Source organism: Fusarium mangiferae (genome assembly GCF_900044065.1).
Source record: "Fusarium mangiferae strain MRC7560 genome assembly, contig: FMAN_scaffold005, whole genome shotgun sequence".
NCBI lineage: Eukaryota > Fungi > Ascomycota > Sordariomycetes > Hypocreales > Nectriaceae > Fusarium > Fusarium mangiferae.
In genome coordinates, this window is record NW_024573925.1 from 2,420,361 (window position 1) to 2,440,306 (window position 19,946).

The 19,946-nt window shown below is 49.8% G+C and overlaps 8 protein-coding genes and 1 non-coding gene across 9 annotated transcripts; 5 read left to right on the forward strand and 4 right to left on the reverse strand.

The window, feature by feature from the left end:
- Nucleotides 1-533: 533 nt before the first annotated feature.
- tRNA lies at nt 534-607 on the forward strand. The gene has a single exon. It is a non-coding gene; the product is annotated as a tRNA-Val (tRNA).
- Nucleotides 608-1,467: 860 nt separating this feature from the next.
- Nucleotides 1,468-3,370, reverse strand: FMAN_07701 (related to bacterial aminoglycoside acetyltransferase regulators; the record flags this gene model as incomplete). The annotated part of the gene is made up of 3 exons (XM_041831357.1): nt 1,468-2,796; nt 2,851-3,001; nt 3,057-3,370. The coding sequence occupies 3 exons, from the start codon at nt 3,368-3,370 to the stop codon at nt 1,468-1,470; spliced, it is 1,794 nt and encodes a 597-aa protein (XP_041681928.1).
- Nucleotides 3,371-3,828: 458 nt separating this feature from the next.
- On the forward strand, nt 3,829-4,550 carry FMAN_07702 (uncharacterized protein; the record flags this gene model as incomplete). Its single annotated transcript, XM_041831358.1, has 2 exons — nt 3,829-4,143; nt 4,194-4,550. The coding sequence occupies 2 exons, from the start codon at nt 3,829-3,831 to the stop codon at nt 4,548-4,550; spliced, it is 672 nt and encodes a 223-aa protein (XP_041681929.1).
- A 210-nt stretch (nt 4,551-4,760) lies between these two features.
- Nucleotides 4,761-6,261, reverse strand: FMAN_07703 (uncharacterized protein; the record flags this gene model as incomplete). Its single annotated transcript, XM_041831359.1, has 4 exons — nt 4,761-4,859; nt 4,921-5,463; nt 5,522-5,721; nt 5,772-6,261. The coding sequence occupies 4 exons, from the start codon at nt 6,259-6,261 to the stop codon at nt 4,761-4,763; spliced, it is 1,332 nt and encodes a 443-aa protein (XP_041681930.1).
- Nucleotides 6,262-7,160: 899 nt separating this feature from the next.
- Nucleotides 7,161-7,791, forward strand: FMAN_07704 (putative ubiquitin--protein ligase hus5; the record flags this gene model as incomplete). The annotated part of the gene is made up of 4 exons (XM_041831360.1): nt 7,161-7,195; nt 7,244-7,404; nt 7,460-7,483; nt 7,538-7,791. 4 exons carry the CDS (start codon nt 7,161-7,163, stop codon nt 7,789-7,791), a joined length of 474 nt encoding a protein of 157 aa, XP_041681931.1.
- Nucleotides 7,792-9,310: 1,519 nt separating this feature from the next.
- FMAN_07705 (putative asparagine synthase) lies at nt 9,311-11,597 on the forward strand (the record flags this gene model as incomplete). The annotated part of the gene is made up of 9 exons (XM_041831361.1): nt 9,311-9,459; nt 9,518-9,543; nt 9,608-9,634; nt 9,692-9,727; nt 9,784-9,932; nt 9,995-10,987; nt 11,041-11,324; nt 11,374-11,478; nt 11,555-11,597. 9 exons carry the CDS (start codon nt 9,311-9,313, stop codon nt 11,595-11,597), a joined length of 1,812 nt encoding a protein of 603 aa, XP_041681932.1.
- A 1,414-nt stretch (nt 11,598-13,011) lies between these two features.
- Nucleotides 13,012-14,585, forward strand: FMAN_07706 (putative mitochondrial porin; the record flags this gene model as incomplete). The annotated part of the gene is made up of 5 exons (XM_041831362.1): nt 13,012-13,056; nt 13,297-13,419; nt 13,632-13,662; nt 13,870-14,372; nt 14,436-14,585. The coding sequence occupies 5 exons, from the start codon at nt 13,012-13,014 to the stop codon at nt 14,583-14,585; spliced, it is 852 nt and encodes a 283-aa protein (XP_041681933.1).
- A 330-nt stretch (nt 14,586-14,915) lies between these two features.
- On the reverse strand, nt 14,916-15,887 carry FMAN_07707 (uncharacterized protein; the record flags this gene model as incomplete). Its single annotated transcript, XM_041831363.1, has 2 exons — nt 14,916-15,624; nt 15,676-15,887. 2 exons carry the CDS (start codon nt 15,885-15,887, stop codon nt 14,916-14,918), a joined length of 921 nt encoding a protein of 306 aa, XP_041681934.1.
- Nucleotides 15,888-16,445: 558 nt separating this feature from the next.
- On the reverse strand, nt 16,446-18,255 carry FMAN_07708 (uncharacterized protein; the record flags this gene model as incomplete). The annotated part of the gene is made up of 2 exons (XM_041831365.1): nt 16,446-16,619; nt 16,669-18,255. 2 exons carry the CDS (start codon nt 18,253-18,255, stop codon nt 16,446-16,448), a joined length of 1,761 nt encoding a protein of 586 aa, XP_041681935.1.
- Between the last annotated feature and the right edge of the window lie 1,691 nt (nt 18,256-19,946).

Consider the following 19,946-nt stretch of genomic DNA (forward strand, 5'->3'; position numbering starts at 1 on the left):
TTGGGATGGACAAGACATGATATCGTAGCGATCCTATAACTAAGGTGTTAAATATAGCATTTAATTTGTTGAGCCTGTGCATCGTCCACATTTGGTTGTCTTGGTGGTTATCTCAAATAACATCCCCTCTGGAGGTATACCGACTCAAGCCTAAGTATGAATATCAGACTCCTGGGCAACTGCTTCTACAGCAGAACTTTCTGCAAGAGGAGAAAGAAGACGACCATTGTCCATAACCCAAGACTTGAGTGACTGAAGCTGCTGAAGTGGTGGTTCTGCCCGGGGCCGAACCAGGGCCGAACCAGTGAACGAGATGCCACAACTAACTCCCACAGAAGCGCCACCTCCACTGCATAATTATAAAGGAGGCCTTCTATATGCAGCATAGCCAATTCTGTTTGTCTGGATTACCAACTCAAGTTTCGTAGTGATTACTTCAGCCCTACGGAGTACATTCTACTACTATTGCCGTCCGTAGATCTTCAGACCGGTGCAATGAGCCGCCTATGCCTCGCTAAAAGTACAAGAGGACAGGTTCCGTGGTCTAGTTGGTTATGGCATCTCGTTAACACCGAGAAGGTCCCCGGTTCGATCCCGGGCGGAACCACCATTTTTGCAGCTTCGGTCCTCTGTTCGTTAACTTGAAGTCATCCTAGCCCTCGTTAGACCTCATTCAGTAATTGATCTGGTAGAACCACCAAGTTGAATGACGGACGCCTGTATAAATAAGCTTGACATTACCAGGAAATACCATCTCAGGCCAAGAATGGGACATGAAAAAATAAATCCTTTGAAGAACATGCGTCTGACTCTGTTTGTGAGCAGCATCGATAAAGAATTCAGCCTGTGCCTCAATTCCACACTTGCCATGAACTTGACGAATCAACAATCAACAGGGAGAACAATACACGGCGTTTCTGCGTGTCATCGAATAGAGATTCGCACTTTCGTGAAAAGGAAGTATAGACATAGACCTCCTCTCACATTGCCTTTCTTCTTAGACTCAATATGTACAGATATCACGGAGAGATGCTCTGCAGTGCAGAATATCAACGTATTTGGAAAATGAAGAGGAGGCAATAGGCTATCCTGGCAGAAAGAAGGGAGCAAAGAGGCCAAAGGAGAAGGGCCCATGCCAATGGCCTTGAAATAAGACTCCCCAACTGTTGTTGACCAAGCGAAAACTGCTTCCGAAGTAACCGCTTTCCATGACATTATCCTAAGTCAACTTGAAAATTGTTTTGTTTTCAAAGAGCTAACACGTTGGTGAGTTGTGGAAGTAGAACATAAGTAAGTAACTGAAACTGGCTATCGGCATAATTGTACAGTTGAAGTGCAATCATGTTATTACTTGATATGAATGCATTGCATCATGAACCTTGTGTGACTGGCTTCTATATGCTCTGGGTGTCACGCCATCAAGGTATATACTCTATATCGACACATCTTCTAATTCGTTATCATCTTTCACTTTTGGAACGCCGCACCCGAAAACTCTAAGCTGCCTAGACCCAACATTCTCTTGGTTGATAGCCAAAGTTCAAAGGCCTCTAACTTGATCTCCACGCGCATGAAACCAACCCATGCAGCAAACAACCGCAGAGCATTGAGTGGCCAAAGGAATGAGCCGTTTTGACCGATCTCTTCAATCTTCTCGTGGAATACGGTCTTGGTGCAATATCGTGCGAGGATCATGAACGAACGGATGGGACCCTGCCGTGTCTGGAGATTCTCGTCCAGGCTTCGAGTTAGGTCATTTGTCTTGAGAATTAGAAGGATGATGCGAGGCACGCGGCTGAGAAGCTGCACGAGGTCGACAATGAGACCCTCCTGCAAAGCCCCGCTCATTGTCTTTTGCTCATCCGCTGTTCGAGTCTCGAGGATAGATCCAGACTTGCTAACAATACTGTAGTCTCGACCGGTGATTGCTGAAGCAAAGAGGGGGAAATCCTTGTCTTCTATACCGGCAACCTCATGTGCATACTTCTTCATTCGATCCATGTCGCCATCAATAACCGCAAGCCACATCTTGGCGTATGATCTCCGCAAAGGAAGCTCTATGTCGCGGTAAAGACCATGATCATATAAAATCACGTCAAAGTTAGGACCTCGTCCAAGGCCCCGGCGGGTATTGTTCTTGCGGATTGCAATGTTGCCACCGTGAGGATCACAGTGCAGGGGTGCACCATCACCAAAGATCATTTCGTTGAAGATACGCGCCAACGTGGCAGATACTTCATCTCGGTCTATACCGTTCTTATCCAAATACTCCAAATCGTCGAGTCTGCTTCCCGCTTCGCACGCCATGACAATGATTCGCTTCTTAGCCCAGATGACCTCGGGGATAATCAGGGGTAGCTGTGGAATCTTGGCGAAGTGCTCCTTCATACGTCGGGCATTGTTGGCCTCTTCTTGGAAGTCAAGTTCTTTAGGAAGAGAAACGTCCATCTCAGAAGAGAGCCACTCAAGATCATATTCGGGGAAGAATCTTTTCAGGGTCGAAAATGTGTACCGGGTAAGCGCTAGATCCAGGGGTGCCCATGCTTCAAGCTCAGGATGTTGAACCTTGACCGCAACCTTCTGATTTGACCCCTTGATGGATGCCAGATGTACCTGAGCAAGAGAGGCAGCGCCAATTGGTTCAGGCGCGAAATCAGAGAAATAGTCCCAAAGCTCTTCTCCTGTATCTTTGCGAAACATATCCTCGATCGACTCAAGTGAAGATACAGGGCACTTGTCCTGCAAGGGGATGAAAGTGTTTGTCCATTCGGATGGTAGGAGGTAATTCATGGCGCTCTGGCGTAGTAATTAGTCCGATCGTTCGAGCTCCGAAGTTGATGGAGGTCATACCAGATGCTGGCCGAGTTTGATAAAGATCCCGCCGTTCTTTTCCAGCACAACAAGAGTCCGTTCGGCGCATCGTTTGTGACATGCCTTGAGCATGCTCTCCTGTGCATCATGGTCTGCTGTCGTTTCTCTGGCGTTTAGTGTTGTTCGGTAACTACTCAACATATTAGTTTCGCACCCGCTACACCCAATGACGAGTAAATACATACTCGTTGATACACACGGCGAGCGCAACCGCCACTCTTCCTGTTCGTTCTGCCGCCTCATAGCTACTCTTGATATCGTCGGTGAATGCAAGCGCGGTCGCGCCTACAGTACCAACACCAGCCGAGGCATATAACAGCGGCCGTTTAGGGCCGGACTTGTGACCATTGCTTTTCCTCGAGCCTCTCCGCGATGCGAAACCTCTTGCACTGAAATCTCGAAAGGGCTTACTTCGGACCAACTGACTTCTACAAGTCGAACAGGTCCATGACCGAGTGGCGATGCGATTCGCAAAGGCCGAAACAGATAAGGCGTTCATTTGACTGCCGATGGACTTTTAAGAAGAAAAGATGGTATGTAGTAAAATAGAATTGTACATTCTTAAGGAAGAAAAGCTAGTAGGAATTGACACCACAGAGGCCAGGCTTAAGGTAGGCTTAATTAGATCATGTCGTCAACCAAAATCAGGTCGACAGTTTTTTTGCTTGGGTGTGCCGATTCCGACAAACCTCCGTCTATCGCTCGGCTTGGGCCGGGTGCGATCTTCGGGGGCGAATTCTAGTACCTTAGTGACTTAGCCCGGCAGTATTTTCAGGAGAGGTGCTAGGTACGTCATGTGACTGCGCGACCGCGACTGTAACGCGCCTAAGGTCACCTCTTTACACGACCACGAAACCGATGTAATTCTCAAGTTGAGCTCCCTCCAACATCTACATCGTATGGGCCCTTTACAATCTCATGCAGCATAATTGCCAAAGTTGCACAGTCAGAAATATGATGTCTTTTTCTCCAGCGCCCATTTTCTCCGGTTCTTGGGACCATCGCCCTGCTGTCTCGTCGCCGCTCTCCTCTTCACCTGTGCGAGCATCATCGCCACTCTCACCAATTGACAGAAACGTGTGTCCGCAGCGTCAAATTCAATCTTCTCCCATCAAGCCCCCAAAGTTCAAGTTTTCCTCGCGTCCCACTCGGCCAAACCCAGTGAACAAGAAGCGGGATGAGCTACACGAAGGAAGAAGGAAGGTCTTCCTCCAGAATGTGCGACAGAGCCGTGAAGACAAGGCCTGGCAACGTAGAGACATAGAGGGACAGGTAGGGAGAGATCCCTTCATGTATTAGGAATGTTGCTAATTTGATCGCAGTTTTTAAAGACAAATTATCTTGCCGACCGAGGACAGCTGTCTCATGACGCTCCTGACATTACCGAGGCGGATATCGAGGATGCCATGACTTTCTACCAAGAGCAACCTCCCATTCCGGAACAAGACGAAGATGAAACGATGATGGATGAGGAAGAGCAGCTCGAAGCGATGCTTGCATCCTATGAGGAACAGCAACAGCAGATGGCTTCTTCACAACGGCCACCCTCGCCTCCACTATCAGACGAAGACTATGATGATGTCTTTGCCGAGCTCATAGCCCAAGAACAATTTAAACAGAATAAGCCGCCCCGACCCCAAGACCAGATCGATACTTCTGGAGACATTGAGATGCAATGACGTTCTTTCTTGTTCTTTTCTTTTACTCTTGCTTTTCCCCCCCCCTATTCAGAACTTTACGCGTTTGCTCGCTTGGCGTTGGGGTTAGTCGGATCACCCAGGAAGGGACACGGCGTTCAGGAAGTGCCAGTGGATGTCGTCAGATGTGCACACATATTATTTTGACAAAGGGTATATAGATGGCTTGGGGTCAATAACCAAGTTCCTTATCTACTGAGGGTTGCAGGCTTCGTCTCCTGGATTGAGGGCATCTTGTGCCGATTGCATGTCTCCAACTAGATCGGAAGGGGGTGATCCTGCCGCTTGCATCTAGACAGGTTGTCAGTGATATAGACCCCACCAGTGAGAATAACAGGTAGATGAATCATACCTTTTGCATCTTATCCACAATGAATTCACGGTCCGCCGCATTGGAATCCGAGTACGTCTTCTCTTCGAACTTGGCCACTATCTCTCGTACAATGGACTGTTGCTCCTCGTAGCGCTTCAAGTCATCCTTCTGTGTCGAGTCACGATTCTTGATAAGCCATTCGGGGAATTTCTCATCGAGTTCCTTCATGGGCTCATACAGAATTTCCTTGTTAGTGAGCTGCTCCATCATGCCCATGAGCATTTTGGAGAATTCTTCCTCGCTGCCGTCGCCTCCTAGATCACCAAGGTCGCCCGAAGACAACTGCTTGAGCATCTCAGACATGAAATCATCAGCGGATCCCGACGCAGCAGCAGCAGTAGCTTGGTCTCCAGAAGCTTGCATGCGCTCCATGGTTCGCTTGATGGTGTCTTGGAACGATGCATCCTCAGGTGGTGCTTGGGAAGAAGGCCCTTTGGAAGTGCTTGGAGGTGGTGCATCACCAGCACCTTCTGCCGCAGCGATGTGCTTGAAGATATCCTCAAACTGTGCTTGCATGTCAGGCTGTAATTGTATCAGCAATCATATTCTCGTTGGTATTGCTAGATGAAATAAAACGCACAGACTGTTCAAGTTCGCCTAGTAGATCGGCCATACCAGCCTGGAGCTGCCTAGCAAATTCATCTTCTGAGAACGCATCCTCCACTTCAGGTTGCTTGCCGGAAGCAGCGCCCTTGGGAGCTTCTGGTTTACTGGAGGCAGCAGCGGCTCCAAGAGGCTTGGGTTGATCTAGCTTGACGGTAGAGAACTCTTCCAGCATATCTAAGAACAGTCAGTCGGGTTTCCTCACAGCTCTATGCCTTCTCACAGACCATCTAAATCATCCAAGTCGTCCTCGTCCGGGTCTGGAACCTCGTCCATTTCATCAACGGTTATTGCGGCCTTGGGGGCTGGGGTTGGCAAATCGTCAGTCTTCTCTGCTACAGTTTCTGTCGTGGCGGCTGCTTCTTGGGAGACGGGCTGTTGCGGGGCAGCTTTGGGCGATGGGTCTTGAGGAACAGCATCATCAGGAGCAGTATCTCCGGCAGAAGCCTCGTTTGAGGCAGAATTATGAGGCTTTGAATCTAGAGAGGGAGTCGCTAGACTAGAGGCCGGAGTATGAGCGGTTGGAGCATCAGGCATGAGAGTGTGAGATGAGGAAGCAGCATCAGCATCAGCCTCGGCTTCAGTCTTGAGGTCTGTGGTATCCTCAATTTCATCCTTTTTGTCCTCTGTAACCTCATCTTTCACGCCCTCTTTAGCAGCCTCTTTGAGTCCCTCCGTGGCCTCCTCCTTCAAGGTGACTTCCGTGTCTTTGTCCATGCCCATGATGATATCTGCCTCGTCTTTCCCAGCCCCCACTTCTGCCGAAGGAAGCGGATGAAGTGAGATTGATGATGGAAGTCAGCCAAGTTCAAATTATGCCTTATAAGAAAGGACAATGATGGCGGAAGGTCAATAGAGTGAAGTTTTGTGATGAAAGGACCAAGCCGTAAGTGATTTTATACCTTGGTACGTGGGCAATCTAAGGGATCGATGCCCGCCCGCTTCCAGATTAACTCAATGACTGAGCCGAGGTGACCTATGATGCGGCGCTAGCAGGTTCGCACCTCAAGTGGCTTGCCTTCCACTTGATTAACAAGTGCCCCCCCCTGCAGTACCTAATACCTAAGGTAGTGGTGAACGGTACCTATCTACCTACCTTAGTAGGTAGGTAGACGAAAGGATTCAGAAGGTCAACAAGCCGCAACAGCGCAAATCACCCCCCGGACCTAGCGTGAGCGCCCTGGGCATTTAGGTGACCACTTAGCGGGGTTTGCCGGAAAGGCATCCATGCCCCGACTGGCGTCTTTCAACCAACGACAACAGGTTCTGGCCTGTGCATCGAATCATCAACAAGGCGTCGTTTCGTGAATTGTACCTTGGGCACGATTGCGCAAACGATAGGTCCCGCCTTTGAGCTGACTTTCGATTTGTTTCTTTTCGTGTCAGATACCTATACTTCCACTCTGAAGCATTTTCTTCCCAGCAAACCGAAAACTTGACCGCCAGAGCTGTGCAAGCTCCTCTCCAGGGACTTTTTATCCTGCCGCAACTCGCGTCGCACCTCAGCTTTCCGATCTCTCACACGATTCTCGATAATCTTTCTTTCTCATATCCTTCGCCTACAAATATTGCCGCCCTCATCCCACGTCTGATCGACATAGTTGAACGACGGAATCATGGCGCTTTGCCAGAATCGATTACAAGAGGAGAGGTGAGATTTATAATGCATAGTCCCCGGACTTGACTGAAACCTCAATAGGAAGCAATGGCGACGAGACCATCCTTTCGGGTTCTATGCCAAACCTCAGCGTACCAAAGAAGGTGTACTCGATGTCAAAAATTGGGAATGCGGAATCCCTGGCAAAGAGAACACTATTTGGTCTGGCGGACTCTTCAAGCTGACCATTGCTTTCCCTGATGGTAAGTGCCAACCGCACAATATAGATTAGACGGCGCTAATACTTGTTCAACGCAGAATACCCTACAAAGCCTCCCAAGTGTAAAGCCTTCTCGACCACAATCTGTGAAGGCCGCCTTGCTAATATAAACATAGGCAAATTTGTCCCCCCGCTGTTCCACCCCAATGTGTACCCTTCAGGAACTGTCTGCCTCTCCATCCTCAACGAAGAGGAGGCCTGGAAGCCTGCGATCACCGTCAAACAGATCCTTCTCGGTATCCAGGACCTTCTCAACGACCCTAACCCCGAGTCACCTGCCCAAGCGGAGGCATACAACCTCTTCAAGAGAGATCGTGCCGAGTACGAGAAGCGAGTTCGCCGTACGGTTCGAGAGAACCCCACACCTTGATGAAACGTTCGGGGGCGTTGGGAGAGAAGAAACCTTTTAGACCAAATTTTTCTTTGTAAGGCACCTCAGGCTACGGCGTTTATAGGGAAATACCAAGGCGGAAAGTTACTCAGAGTCCATGAAGTGGACTCCACGCATTACGGAGGCATGCTATATAGCACAGGATGATAAGAAGAGCTTTACAATACAGCAAGAGATAGGTGCTAGCGCAACGTCGTCAAGAATCCTTTTCATACTGGGCAACGAGCAGGCAGTTCACTGCGACAGTGCGCTTCTTTGAAATTCGTTGAAGTCTTCTTTTCGTAAGGAAACCATTTGTCTCGGGACTGTCGAAGAGCCACTATCCTTGTCAATCCGTATTTCTTGGGCTGTCACCGGCGAGTGAATCACTTGCGGCTGCGTTGTCGGGATATGCCCGACCCACTCGGTTACGTCGCAAACGAGAGCGGTTGTCTTGCGTGTGAAAGCTGTCGTGGGAAATGGTTGATGGGGGAGTTTGGTATGAGAAGGCCAGAGTGATATGTGTGACGGGGCTGCGTTATATGTAAGTTTTGAAGAACAGTTTCTTTGTAAAGTATCTCGTATGTCCTGATAAAACACGTTGATCTTCATTATCGATAGCATACTCTGAATTCATAGTTTTGTTAATTTCATCAGAGCCTGTCAACGTTGGTCTCGTGACGTGACAATCGAGAGCCGCATGTCCGCCGTATTTCCCTTATCAAGCCCATAAGTCAAAGTTTATTCAGATTATGTAAACTGGGCCGGGAACGCACAAGCTCAAGGGCTAGACTACTTCATGCTGCCAATTGAGTCTGCTGAATTACAGGCCGAAATCGGCCGGGAGATTTACTCACACCTCAAAAATGTTTTGGCTTGGCTTGGCATGATTGCGCCGGAGGAGTGCAAAGCCGTTATCTCGCAGCGGACAGATTCTTCCGTCCATTTACAAGCGAGGAAGATGGGGACTCGATTTCAGTTGAGACAAACGAGTCAAGCTGCCCGGATCCTCACAGCACAAATGAACTGGCCCGGCATCTTCACTCATGCTGGCAAGCTGGTCACTGTGGTAGTGGGGAGATGCTCATCCGCGTCCGCAGCGGAGTATGTGGTGGATAACCTTACCAAGTTAAAGACTTCCATATGATTGTATCGGCCACGGCCGTTAACCGCTAATAACCTTGCGGCTTTGAAGTATTGGTACTGTCTGTTCTGGTACCCATGGAGGGTAGGTATCTTAGTACCTACTTATCGCCTGTTCTGTGCCGGCGGAAGGAGTGTGGAGTTTCTTATGACTCCTCTTTTTTCTCTCGCCCGAAACTATTGCTAAATATTAATCTTGCTTCGCCCTTTCTCTTCCTCCTACCATTCTTCTTCAAGCACTCCCCTTCGTGATACACACGTAACGCGCGCATTTCACAGCAACCGCTAACATGTGTGGTATCTTCGCCTGTCATCGGTACGCTCCCTCCCTTGCGAAATTGAACATGGATCTGTTTTGGTGGTTTGGAGGGGCATGATGACCCCGCCATCAGTTGGGATTGGAATTGAAATCACCCCGCGGTCGGAAGAGGAAAAGAAGAATCATGGCATGACTAACATTTTGCGTCTCTGCAGTCATCCTGACGTGGAAAAGTTCAAGCCCACGGCCCTGAAGCTCGCAAAGCAGTATGTATCACACTGGTCGACTAAGGCATAACCCTTCCAATTAACCTGAATTACGCAGAATCCGTCACCGTGGCCCCGACTGGAGTAAGTAAAAACAACACCAATGCTGCAGCCCTCACGGTCGCAAGTACTAAATTAGAATGTTCAGGTGGAAGCGTGATTGCCAACCATACCAGTAAGCCCAATTGAATCCCAAAGCACAAAAGCTGCTGGTTCTGACTCTCTGGTTTAGTTCTCTGCCATGAGCGTCTCAGCATTGTCGGTGTTGGTAAGTCGAAAGTCTCGGGTTCAGACGCATCCTTTAGCTGACGATTATTCCTCCAGAGTCTGGAGCCCAGCCCCTGACCAACGCCGACGACAGCATCATCCTCGCTGTCAACGGTGAGATCTACAACCATCGTCACATTCGAAAGAACCTCAAGGAGCAATATCACTTCAAGACCACATCTGATTGCGAAGTTATCATTCCCCTGGTAAGAGGACTAATTCATGGATAGCTTAAGGAAGAATAACAGGCTCACAATAGATATCCTAGTACACCGAGTTTGATACCGATTGCCCCAACCACCTCGATGGCATGTTCTCTTTTGTTCTCTACGACAAGAAGCAAGATCGCACAATTGCGGCCCGCGACCCTATTGGTATTACCACCTTCTACCAGGGCTGGTCCTCCAAGGAACCCGGAACCGTTTACTTCGCCTCCGAGCTGAAATGCTTGCATAGCGTTTGTGACAAGATTGTTGCTTTCCCCCCCGGTCACGTTTACGACTCCAAGACTGGCGAGACGACTCGCTACTTTAACCCGTCTTGGTGGGACCCTAAGAAGGTTCCCAGCAACCCTGTCGATTACAAGGTTCTCCGACATGCTCTCGAGAAAGCTGTCCGAAAGCGACTCATGGCTGAAGTCCCCTTCGGAGTTCTCCTTTCCGGCGGCCTTGATTCGAGTCTGACAGCATCTATCGCTCAGCGTGAGGTGACCAGACTTCGAAAACAGGCTCTCGAGGCTAACGGCAACGTTCTCCCTGTCGAAAACCCTGACACTGGTGAGGGTCTGGTCGGTGTTGACGATGATGATCACCTTGATACTTTGACATACCTTCCCCAGCTCAACTCCTTCTCCATCGGACTGCCTGGTTCTCCGGACAACAAGGCCGCACTTGAGGTCGCCAAGTTCCTCGGTACCAAGCACCACGTCATGACCTTCACCATTGAGGATGGCCTCAACGCTCTTTCAGATGTTATCTTTCACCTTGAGACCTACGATGTCACTACCATCCGAGCCTCCACCCCCATGTATCTCTTGTCAAGAAAGATCAAGGCCATGGGTATCAAGATGGTTCTGAGTGGAGAGGGAAGTGACGAGATCTTCGGTGGCTACCTGTATTTCCACGCTGCCCCTGGTAAGGAGGCTTTCCACGAGGAGACAGTTCGCCGTGTCAAGAACCTGCACTTGGCTGACTGCCTGCGAGCTAACAAGTCCACCTCTGCTTGGGGCCTTGAAGCTCGTGTTCCCTTCCTCGATAAGGAGGTAAGTTCAGCTCTGTTGTAATAGTTGTTCCCAGAAACTAAGAGTCGTAATAGTTCCTCGAAACATCGATGAACATCGATCCTCAAGAGAAGATGATCACCAAGGACAGACTTGAGAAGTACATCATTCGCAAGGCTTTCGATACCTCGGACGAGCCAGACGAACAGCCATATCTCCCTGATAACATCCTCTGGCGACAGAAGGAACAGTTTTCCGATGGTGTCGGCTACGGCTGGATCGACGCACTCAAGGACAACGCCGAGAAGCAGGTGACAGACGAGATGATGAAGAACCCCAAACCTGAGTGGGGTAACGATATTCCCGATACCAAGGAGGCGTACGTTGATACCGATTTCTTGCAGTTGAGTGAGACTAACAATGAATAGTTACTGGTATCGATGCATGTTTGATGAGCACTTCCCCCCTCACTGCGCCTCGACCGTCATGCGCTGGACTCCCACTTGGTCCAAACAGACTGACCCCAGTGGCCGGTACGTAACTTCTCTGTCCCCAGAACTGCATGGTCGGTGGCCCGAAAGAAACACGCTTGCTAATGTCTGGTTGCAGAGCCATTTCCACTCACAACGCCAAATACGATAACGCGGCTTGATGATATAGCGAATCGAGCAAACATCAAGCACAGCAAGCTTGCTTGCCTCATTGTAACTTACTGCCATGTAAGAGATGTCTGGGCCAAAGGAATATGAAGTGTATGTCTTGGGTGTCGTTCTCCTGAAAGAAGAGAAAAGGCGTCTTGGATCTTGCTTACCAACCAACCGCGGAATGATGACGGGAAAGGGTACGGAAAGATAGGGGCGTGGGAAAATAAAATAAAAGACAAGAATTCTAGAAACAAAGCATCGCATCGTTTGCATAGTTCAAGCGTCGGCGAATGGTCGCTTTCACAGCAGTTTGAAATTGGCAGCAGTAGGGGCAATATGTCGTCCTGGTTTGTCCATGCATGAAGGGTCTTGACGTGAAATGGTTGCAAAGAGGGTGTGGCCAACGGACCAATAGACGCGAATGAAACCGGACATAGACACGTCGAGTTCGGCCTTCAATTTACGGGTTTATCAGAAAACTTCTTTGGTACGGAGTACAGGTAGTACCTCAACCTCCTTGCGGGCATACTTACCAAAGTAATGGGTCTGAGGTGTTGTTTCAGCCGCTAATAGTGGTCAGTGAGTGATGGAGTCACATGAGTTGTTAGTTGTTAGTCTCTGAGCTGTTCATGCGTTGACAACATGCAAACTGAATAAGGGATATCCATGGACGGACATGATGATGAAGGACTCCGTTGGGCAGCGAGATAATTGTATGCAATGGACTTGGCACCCCAAAACTCTACTACCTTTAGTACTAACACAGTGGCATCTGTATGTACGAAGCCTCAAACCGGGAGGATCAGGCAATAACCACCAACCTAGGTACGGAGTAGGGAATTTGACGTTGCGATCATGAATGGTCTGGTCTGTCCCTCGGGAAATGGACGTAGCCCATCATCCAATTGACTTCTCTCTCCTCTTTGACCAACTCTTTTCGTTGCCATCGTTCATTACCCCTCCACGTGGGCCCCGGCTCTGGGGGATATTGCTTAAATTAATTACATGATCTCCAGCTAAAGGCTGCCTTTTATCACCCGGCCAAGTGACAATGTGACACAGACCCGACATCAGCCGACTTGGGCTACCCATGTGCAAATTCCTTGCTGGGCGGCGCACAGGGCAGCTTCAGAGCCTGGCACACAAGAGCTTCCCGAGCTATGCACTGAGCCTGAGCTGGTTCCAGCGGGGTTCCCCAACAAGAAAACCCTGTGTAGGAGATCAGCCCTGTGTGAGTCTGATCCCAAGTATTTTCTAGTAAGTAGGTACCTACCTAGGTAGTAAGGTAAGGCAGGTAGGCTCCATCGTCTCCCACTCTCCTACCCCGTTCGTTTCTCTCACATCTCTGTCGAAATTCCAACTTCATTTTCATCACAACTTTCCTTTCGAGACTTATATCTTTCGATACCATCCACCGCCACTATGTCTGTCCCTGCCTTCTCCGACATTGCCAAGCCGGCCAACGATGTATGCTCCTCTCTCCCCTCCGTCGTCTCGACACCTTCTATTGCTCTGTTTTGATTTCTTGGGCTGTGACAATATCGAGAATTGAGCTCCTCATTCTTCGCTCTTTCGGAACTTACGTGATGGAATGAATTGGAGCATCAGCCTCCAGATCCCCTATTGCATTGACCTGCTCCGCACGATCATCCGCTGCTATAGATTCTTGAAGTTTACGGGCTCTGCTAACTCTTGCGCCGTTTATAGCTCCTCAACAAGGATTTCTACCATCTCTCTGCCACGACCTTCGAGTTCAAGGACACCGCCCCCAACGGTGTTGCTTTCAAGGTTACCGGCAAGTCGAGCCACGAGAAGGCCACCTCTGCTGCTGTAAGCATTCCCGTTTCCGCAAACTCAATGGCAAGCCGTTGTTCCTCGGGGGTTCGGAAGTTAGTGTTCGGTCAACCGCGGCTTTTGGTGTTGTTGACCAACTTGATTCACTACATCTTCATCACAAACGAGCTCTTATCGAAACGAGAAAACGGCCTTGCATTTTGGGGTGTCTTTTTTTCTGCCTTCGGGTTACTGACTTTAGTCTTCAGATTGAGGGAAAATACACCGACAAGCCTACCGGTACGACACCACCATCTTTTCCTTCAACACCTTCTTCGCTTTCACCATCTCCGTCTCCACCACCCATACCCAAACCCCGCCGCAAACAGAATCTCCCCTCTCTCAGCGTCTCGCGAATCCTTGGGCCTAAATCAGGCTGGCCGGTCGGATTTGCGACGTTTCTTCAACCTGGCTATGCTCAGCTGCTAATGTTCTATTCCCGTACAGGCCTGACCCTTACCCAGACCTGGAACACCGCCAATGCTCTCGACACCAAGATCGAGGTCGCTGACTCCCTCGCCAAGGGCCTCAAGCTCGAGGGTCTCTTCAACTTCCTCCCTGCTACCGCCGCAAAGGGTGCCAAGTTCAACCTCCACTTCAAGCAACCCGGTTTCCACGGCCGTGCCTTCTTCGATCTCCTCAAGGGCCCTGTTGCCAATGTCGATGCCGTTGTCGGCCACGAGGGTTTCCTAGCTGGTGCCTCCGCTGGCTATGATGCTAACAAGGCTGCTCTGACCGCCTACAGCGCTGCTGTTGGCTATGCTGCCCCCCAGTACAGCGCTGCCATCACCGCTTCTGATAACCTCAGCGTCTTCGCTGCCTCTTACTACCACAAGGTCAACTCACAGGTTGAGGCTGGTGCCAAGGCTACCTGGAACTCCAAGACCGGCAACGCTGTCGGCCTTGAGGTTGCTAGCAAGTACCGCATCGACCCTGTCTCTTTCACCAAGGTTTGTACAACCAAATTCTGGGTGTTGTAGAAATGAGTGACTGACTCGCGCTCCAAAATATAGGTCAAGATCAACGACCGTGGTATTGCTGCCCTTGCCTACAACGTCCTCCTCCGAGAGGGCGTCACCCTGGGTCTTGGCGGCTCTTTCGACACCCAGAAGCTCGACCAGGCTACCCACAAGCTCGGTGCTAGCTTCACCTTCGAGGGCTAAATTTCTCTCAGGAGTTGTAGATCTTCCAATAGCAGAGAGTCGTCGTTAAAATGTCCACTTCAGGGCTGTTCTCCCCTCAGCAGCTCCTTGTCCCTTTCAGGCTTGTGTGCGGTGGTCTCCGGGGATGTAGATTATGTTAAATAAAAAATCTCGAAGATGATATCATGGCAATTGTTTGTTACTCGTACTGCCAGGGTATAGATTCCATCTATGAAATGTTTTGAAGTAACGATACCGTTTAAAATATAGGGATGAGGAACGCAAAGCCTCATAATGACACTTATTCTCTAGGAGACACGCCCAGTTTTCCTGTCTGCAGTCTATCGCTGCTCAAGTCTTGTTCTTTTTTCTCTGCCCAATGCTCATGAACTGAATATATATGAGAGGCGCCAGTATCGCAGTGGCCAGAATGCCCGATATTATGATAAAATGGCCTGTGGTGGTTGTCTGAGCCTCAAAGCCGATGTCATCGTCGCCCATTGCGCTTCTTTGTCTCCTATCTTTGCGCCGTTGGTCCTCTCTTCGATGTGTTCGCGTATGCCCCGCCTTGTCAAAGTGAGGAACATCATTCTGATGTCCAAAAGGGTCATCACCAGGTCCCATTCCCCCATGGGAAGATTCATGACTAAAATGATCCCCCCATGGACTCTTCTGGCGACTATGCGATCCTCCTTGTTCATGTGTTGATGTGCTTCGACCACCAGTACTCTCTTCGTGGGCCTTGCGGCGCTTATCTGCCTGCTCTCCCCAGCCTCCGCTACGGTAAAAGCTAGGCGGCGGACCGCGAAAAGTGCCTCTCCTGCGACTCAAACCCGATGGTGCACGACCGCCAGGCTGATGAGAGTGGTAAGAGCCGTGATGGGAGTGAGTTTGTGGTGGGTGGTGGTGCAAACGAAGGACATCGCGATCGTAAGCTGCTCGACGAGTCTTGTCAGACAGAACAGTATATGATTCGGAGATCAGGGAGAACGTCGAAGATGCGGTTGGATCAGATGGATTTGCATCGGGATGGTGGGTTTTTGAAAGAGAATAGAAAGACCTGAAGTGTTAGCTTTCCACACTCCACAAGCATCATAGGGAGGGACAAAACTTTTTTATCTCAGCGGGTGTTGCATCGTGCCTTATGTTAAGCCTCTCGTAGTGATTCTTATGCGCGACCTCATCATGCCGCCCTCTTCGATGCTGAGCTCGCAGCCCAAATGCGACGCTGTTTGATGTCCGACACCGGAGCAATTTGTTGCTACATGTTGAAAGAATTGGCGTGGGGCGTAGGCTACAGAGGGAAGAGGGACGCAACGGCATGCCGCATTACGGCCGAGGAAAGAGAGCAACTAGGTAGAGAGGGTGAAGGAGAAATTAGAGGAGCCGTTGGAAATGTTGCGGAAGATTCGTGTAAGTGAGTGGCGTAGCTAGGTGGGTTCTTATTTTCGATGATGTAATCGCTGGAGGTAGATAGTATGCGTCAGGCGGGGTCATGCGCGTAGCGGGGTGATTCATCATACCTCAGGTGGCTTTGAGTGTGTTCATGGTTCACAATGACACCAATTTGCTGCAGGATAGAGTGTTTCTGAATCATCATTGACTTCTATTATATAAATCATTCCACTAGTACATATTCAACTTGGATCCAGTGGGAAACCCCTGCGTACACTGCTCTTCCAGTATCATAACGCGACTCGGGATAGACTTGATGTAGACTTGATTGAGAAACGTAGTGGGTGGGAAGTAATGTTGGGAGAAAAGATCGTTGCGATAGGTATTTCGTATACCAACAAAAACAAACCATGCACTTGTTACACCAAGGTAGTCCATTAAAACACCAATAGCCCATAGCTGTACCAGGTCAAGAAAGCCTATAGATTAATGACCAAATTTCCACCACGTTGTCTTTTTCTTGGGAACCTCAACTTCCTCACCCTTGGGACGCCGCAGGGGATGAGCCTCAGTGTTGAGCACCCACTCATCCAAGTTGATGACGTTGGGATCATCAAATGTGAGATAGAAGTACTTGATTGTTTCTGACATCCAGAATGTCTAGCGAAAGTTAGTTTTTGCCAATGATTTGAGAACGAGCGCGACCTACCTCCATGTTATCACGCTTGTCGCTACCTTTCCTGTTAACGTCACTAATTGTAGCAAAAGCCTCTTGGGTCTCGGTCTGCTTGACGATGCCCTCCCACATACGCCAAGCAGCAGTACGCCAGACATCATCGCCGGTGATGCGCCACATGTAAAACACGCTCTCGATGGCCTCAGGGCGCAGGCGGTATTCTGAGTTTCTAACTCGAATGAAACCCTCTGGGAGCTTATCCTTCTTCTCGACAGGCTTGTCACTCCAGCGGCACTTGCTGGTGATGGACTCACAAGCTTCAAGCTGAGCGATTTCGGGCATAATATTGGTGGGGAACGCATCGTATGCCCAGACACAGCCAGCAGTGAGACGAGAGCCGAGATCAACGAAGTCGCTCCGAGAAAGGAGTTTACCTGCCAGAGCATATGTGCCACCGACAAAGCATGTCAAATGCTGCATCTCAGCGGTCAGCTCAGGCTTGCTACCCTCTTCGCCTGCCAAAACATTGCCAGACATCAGAATATCCAGGTCCTCGGGGTTACGAGGCTTGTACAGAATATGCTTGACAGCAGTATCAAGTGCCTTGGTGGTCATTTCGACATACTCAGAATCCAGGCCACCCAACAAAGCATGCATCTTGGGCAAATACTCGTAGAGCGAATCTGCGCCGGCGCCGAGGGTAAAGCGAGCTTCGTCAACTTTCTCATCGCGGTAGTTCATAACATGGGGCCACAAGCCAGGAATTTTGGTCTTGTCCTGGTTACGGTAGAAGAACTGCTTAATGCGCTCAGTAGCATCGTAGTACTTGGGATTGCCAGTGATCTGGGACAGTCGGGTAAACTCGAGGCACATTGAGCCTCCCGCAGCGCCAGACATGGATGCGTCCGCCTGCTGGGAGCCACTCTTGGCAGCCTTGAAATAGAGCCAGTGGGATGGCAATCGATTGGGGGTATCGAACGCGGCGTAGAGCATTTCGCCTAGCTCAATGGCCTTGCCGAGCAGAACAGCTTCGTCAGAAAGCTCGTAGGCGGAGAGGAGGCCACCGAGATGACGGATAGCCACCTCAAACAGATTGAGGTATTCGTCTCCAGTCCGCGACCAATCGATCATGGCGACAACCTTGACGGCTTCCCTGAATTCATCCTTCATATCAAGAATCCACAAAGTGTCGAGGGCATCGACGATTTGGGCAGCCCAACCAGAAAATGTCGTCTTTCCGCGGAGGGACACGGGTGCGAGCTCATCCCAGCCCCACGCATGCTTCTTGTAAGCTTCCCAGCTCTTGGTAAATGCTTGCTTGATGGCTGCTTTCCTAGCCGTGGTTTCGCTGTCTTCTTTATAGTCTTCGGTGCGCTCTTTCTGAATTCGTGGCAGTAGTTTGAACGTGCCGTTCGGTGGGCTCTTGACATCCTCAACTGGGTGGAAGACCTGCTGCTTGCTCCAATCGTAGCTACTCGGAAGATAGTTATATGTGCCAATTCTCACGGTACGATAGCGCTCGTAGGGGCGGAAGTTATGGATCAGGAACCATGTGATGGCGATGAAGAGAAAGAGGCTAATGTAGCGACGACCTGGTCGTCCTTGAAATGTGGCTAACATGGTTATGATATTTGCATTACGGGGTGGAACGGTCAGATGTCGAAACGATGTAGTTATCTCAGCGGGTTGGTTAAAGGCAGGTAGATGAATAATGAATAATTGGATCAAAGGAGCGACGTGAAGGGCGAACTAAGCATGAAAAGCACCGCGTAGCGAACGTGAAGGAGGGAAAAGGGAAGAGTCAAGGTAATTTGCATGAGAAATATGTTACCTTGGTAGGTATCTACCTACCTACCTACCTACTAAGTAGTAGTAATCAAGCACAGTTCCGACCGACCTTGAGTAGGGAATGTCCTGTATCTCACTAAATAAATGTGCGGCGCAAACGTGGAGGCTCAATAGAGAGACAGGAGAGTAAGGGAGTGACATTGGCCCTGTTAGTGGAAGCCAAGTCCGCCAACTCCAAGGGAGGGAGGGTTGCATATGCGCCTATAAGGGGGGAGGCTTGCGTTGGTTGTTTATAGCTAAGGTAATGAGCCGCGTACATACAACAAGCCCCCTGAAAGATTCCCCATAGGCTTATTGTGATCACAATTGCTACCGTACCTTATGTAGCCATTCTCAATTGAATTCAAAGTCCATAGACGCCCCGCGGCGTCGCGTCCGTTGACAACAATCCACGACAAAGCCCTGCCTGCCCCGACGGGACGGGACTGGGGGGCCAGGAGTGTGATCTCATAAGTACCTTTGTACCCTGGTAGATATCGGGATTTGGTGTAATGGTCCAGGCCCCAATAGTTTGTCCCCCACCACAGCCGTTCACACTTAACAAGCAGGCCACCTTAGTCACAAGCCAGCTAGCCCCTGTGCCCTGACCCAATCTGTCCCCCCTGTACTGAGTACTAGGTGAACTGTCTCACACATGATTCTTTAGAAGAGCAATGGTTCAGAAGAAGCAACTTCAACGTCCACATAGTATATTGGCATCCCTTAGGTCTTTGGCGTACAGTATATGTTCTGATTAAAGACACAGTGGAGTGTCAACCTGGAATATGCCACCTTGTTCAGATAACCCATGGGATGCCTTTTTCACATTCCATGAACCATTCCTTGCCTCACAAGAACTCATCTGCATATTGAAGACACTTATTCCTGCATGAGATGTTCAAGGTCAAAAGAACGGCTCAAGTTTGCTATCTAGTTATCTGGTAAAGACTGACCAAGGCCAACTCAGAATTTTAACGTAGGGTGCCAAAACACCAAACAAGTGAGTGACTCACGAGTTCTTCGATGTAGGGAGGGGTTTGCCAGTAGGGTACACATGGCGTTTCTTCCAACATCTCATCTTGTATAACGATATCTGAAGGCAGTCTTTCGTTGCTGGCCACTTCTCAATAACACTTCTAATCACCACCCCCCTTGACCCTTCCACTATTGCACTGCATTCTCGAGATCAAGACAATCTGCACCTGCCGGGCCTGCTACGACCCTGTAGAGGCCGCCGTAGGTTGAGCCTCTGGCAATGCAACTCTCATGTCTTTGCCCTGGCCTATCCAGCCGGGCGTCACCCATGAAACGGGCACGGCACGGTCTCCACAGATATGGGCAACTCTTGAAGATGTCAGCCTTGTTGGGAAGACTTCACAAGAAGACAATAATGTGAACCTCCCTCCGCGCTCAATGATCCGGCGGTGGTGACAAGTCGTGCAGCAGAGCCCTCGGGATGCAAAATTGGAATCATCTACCCGTAG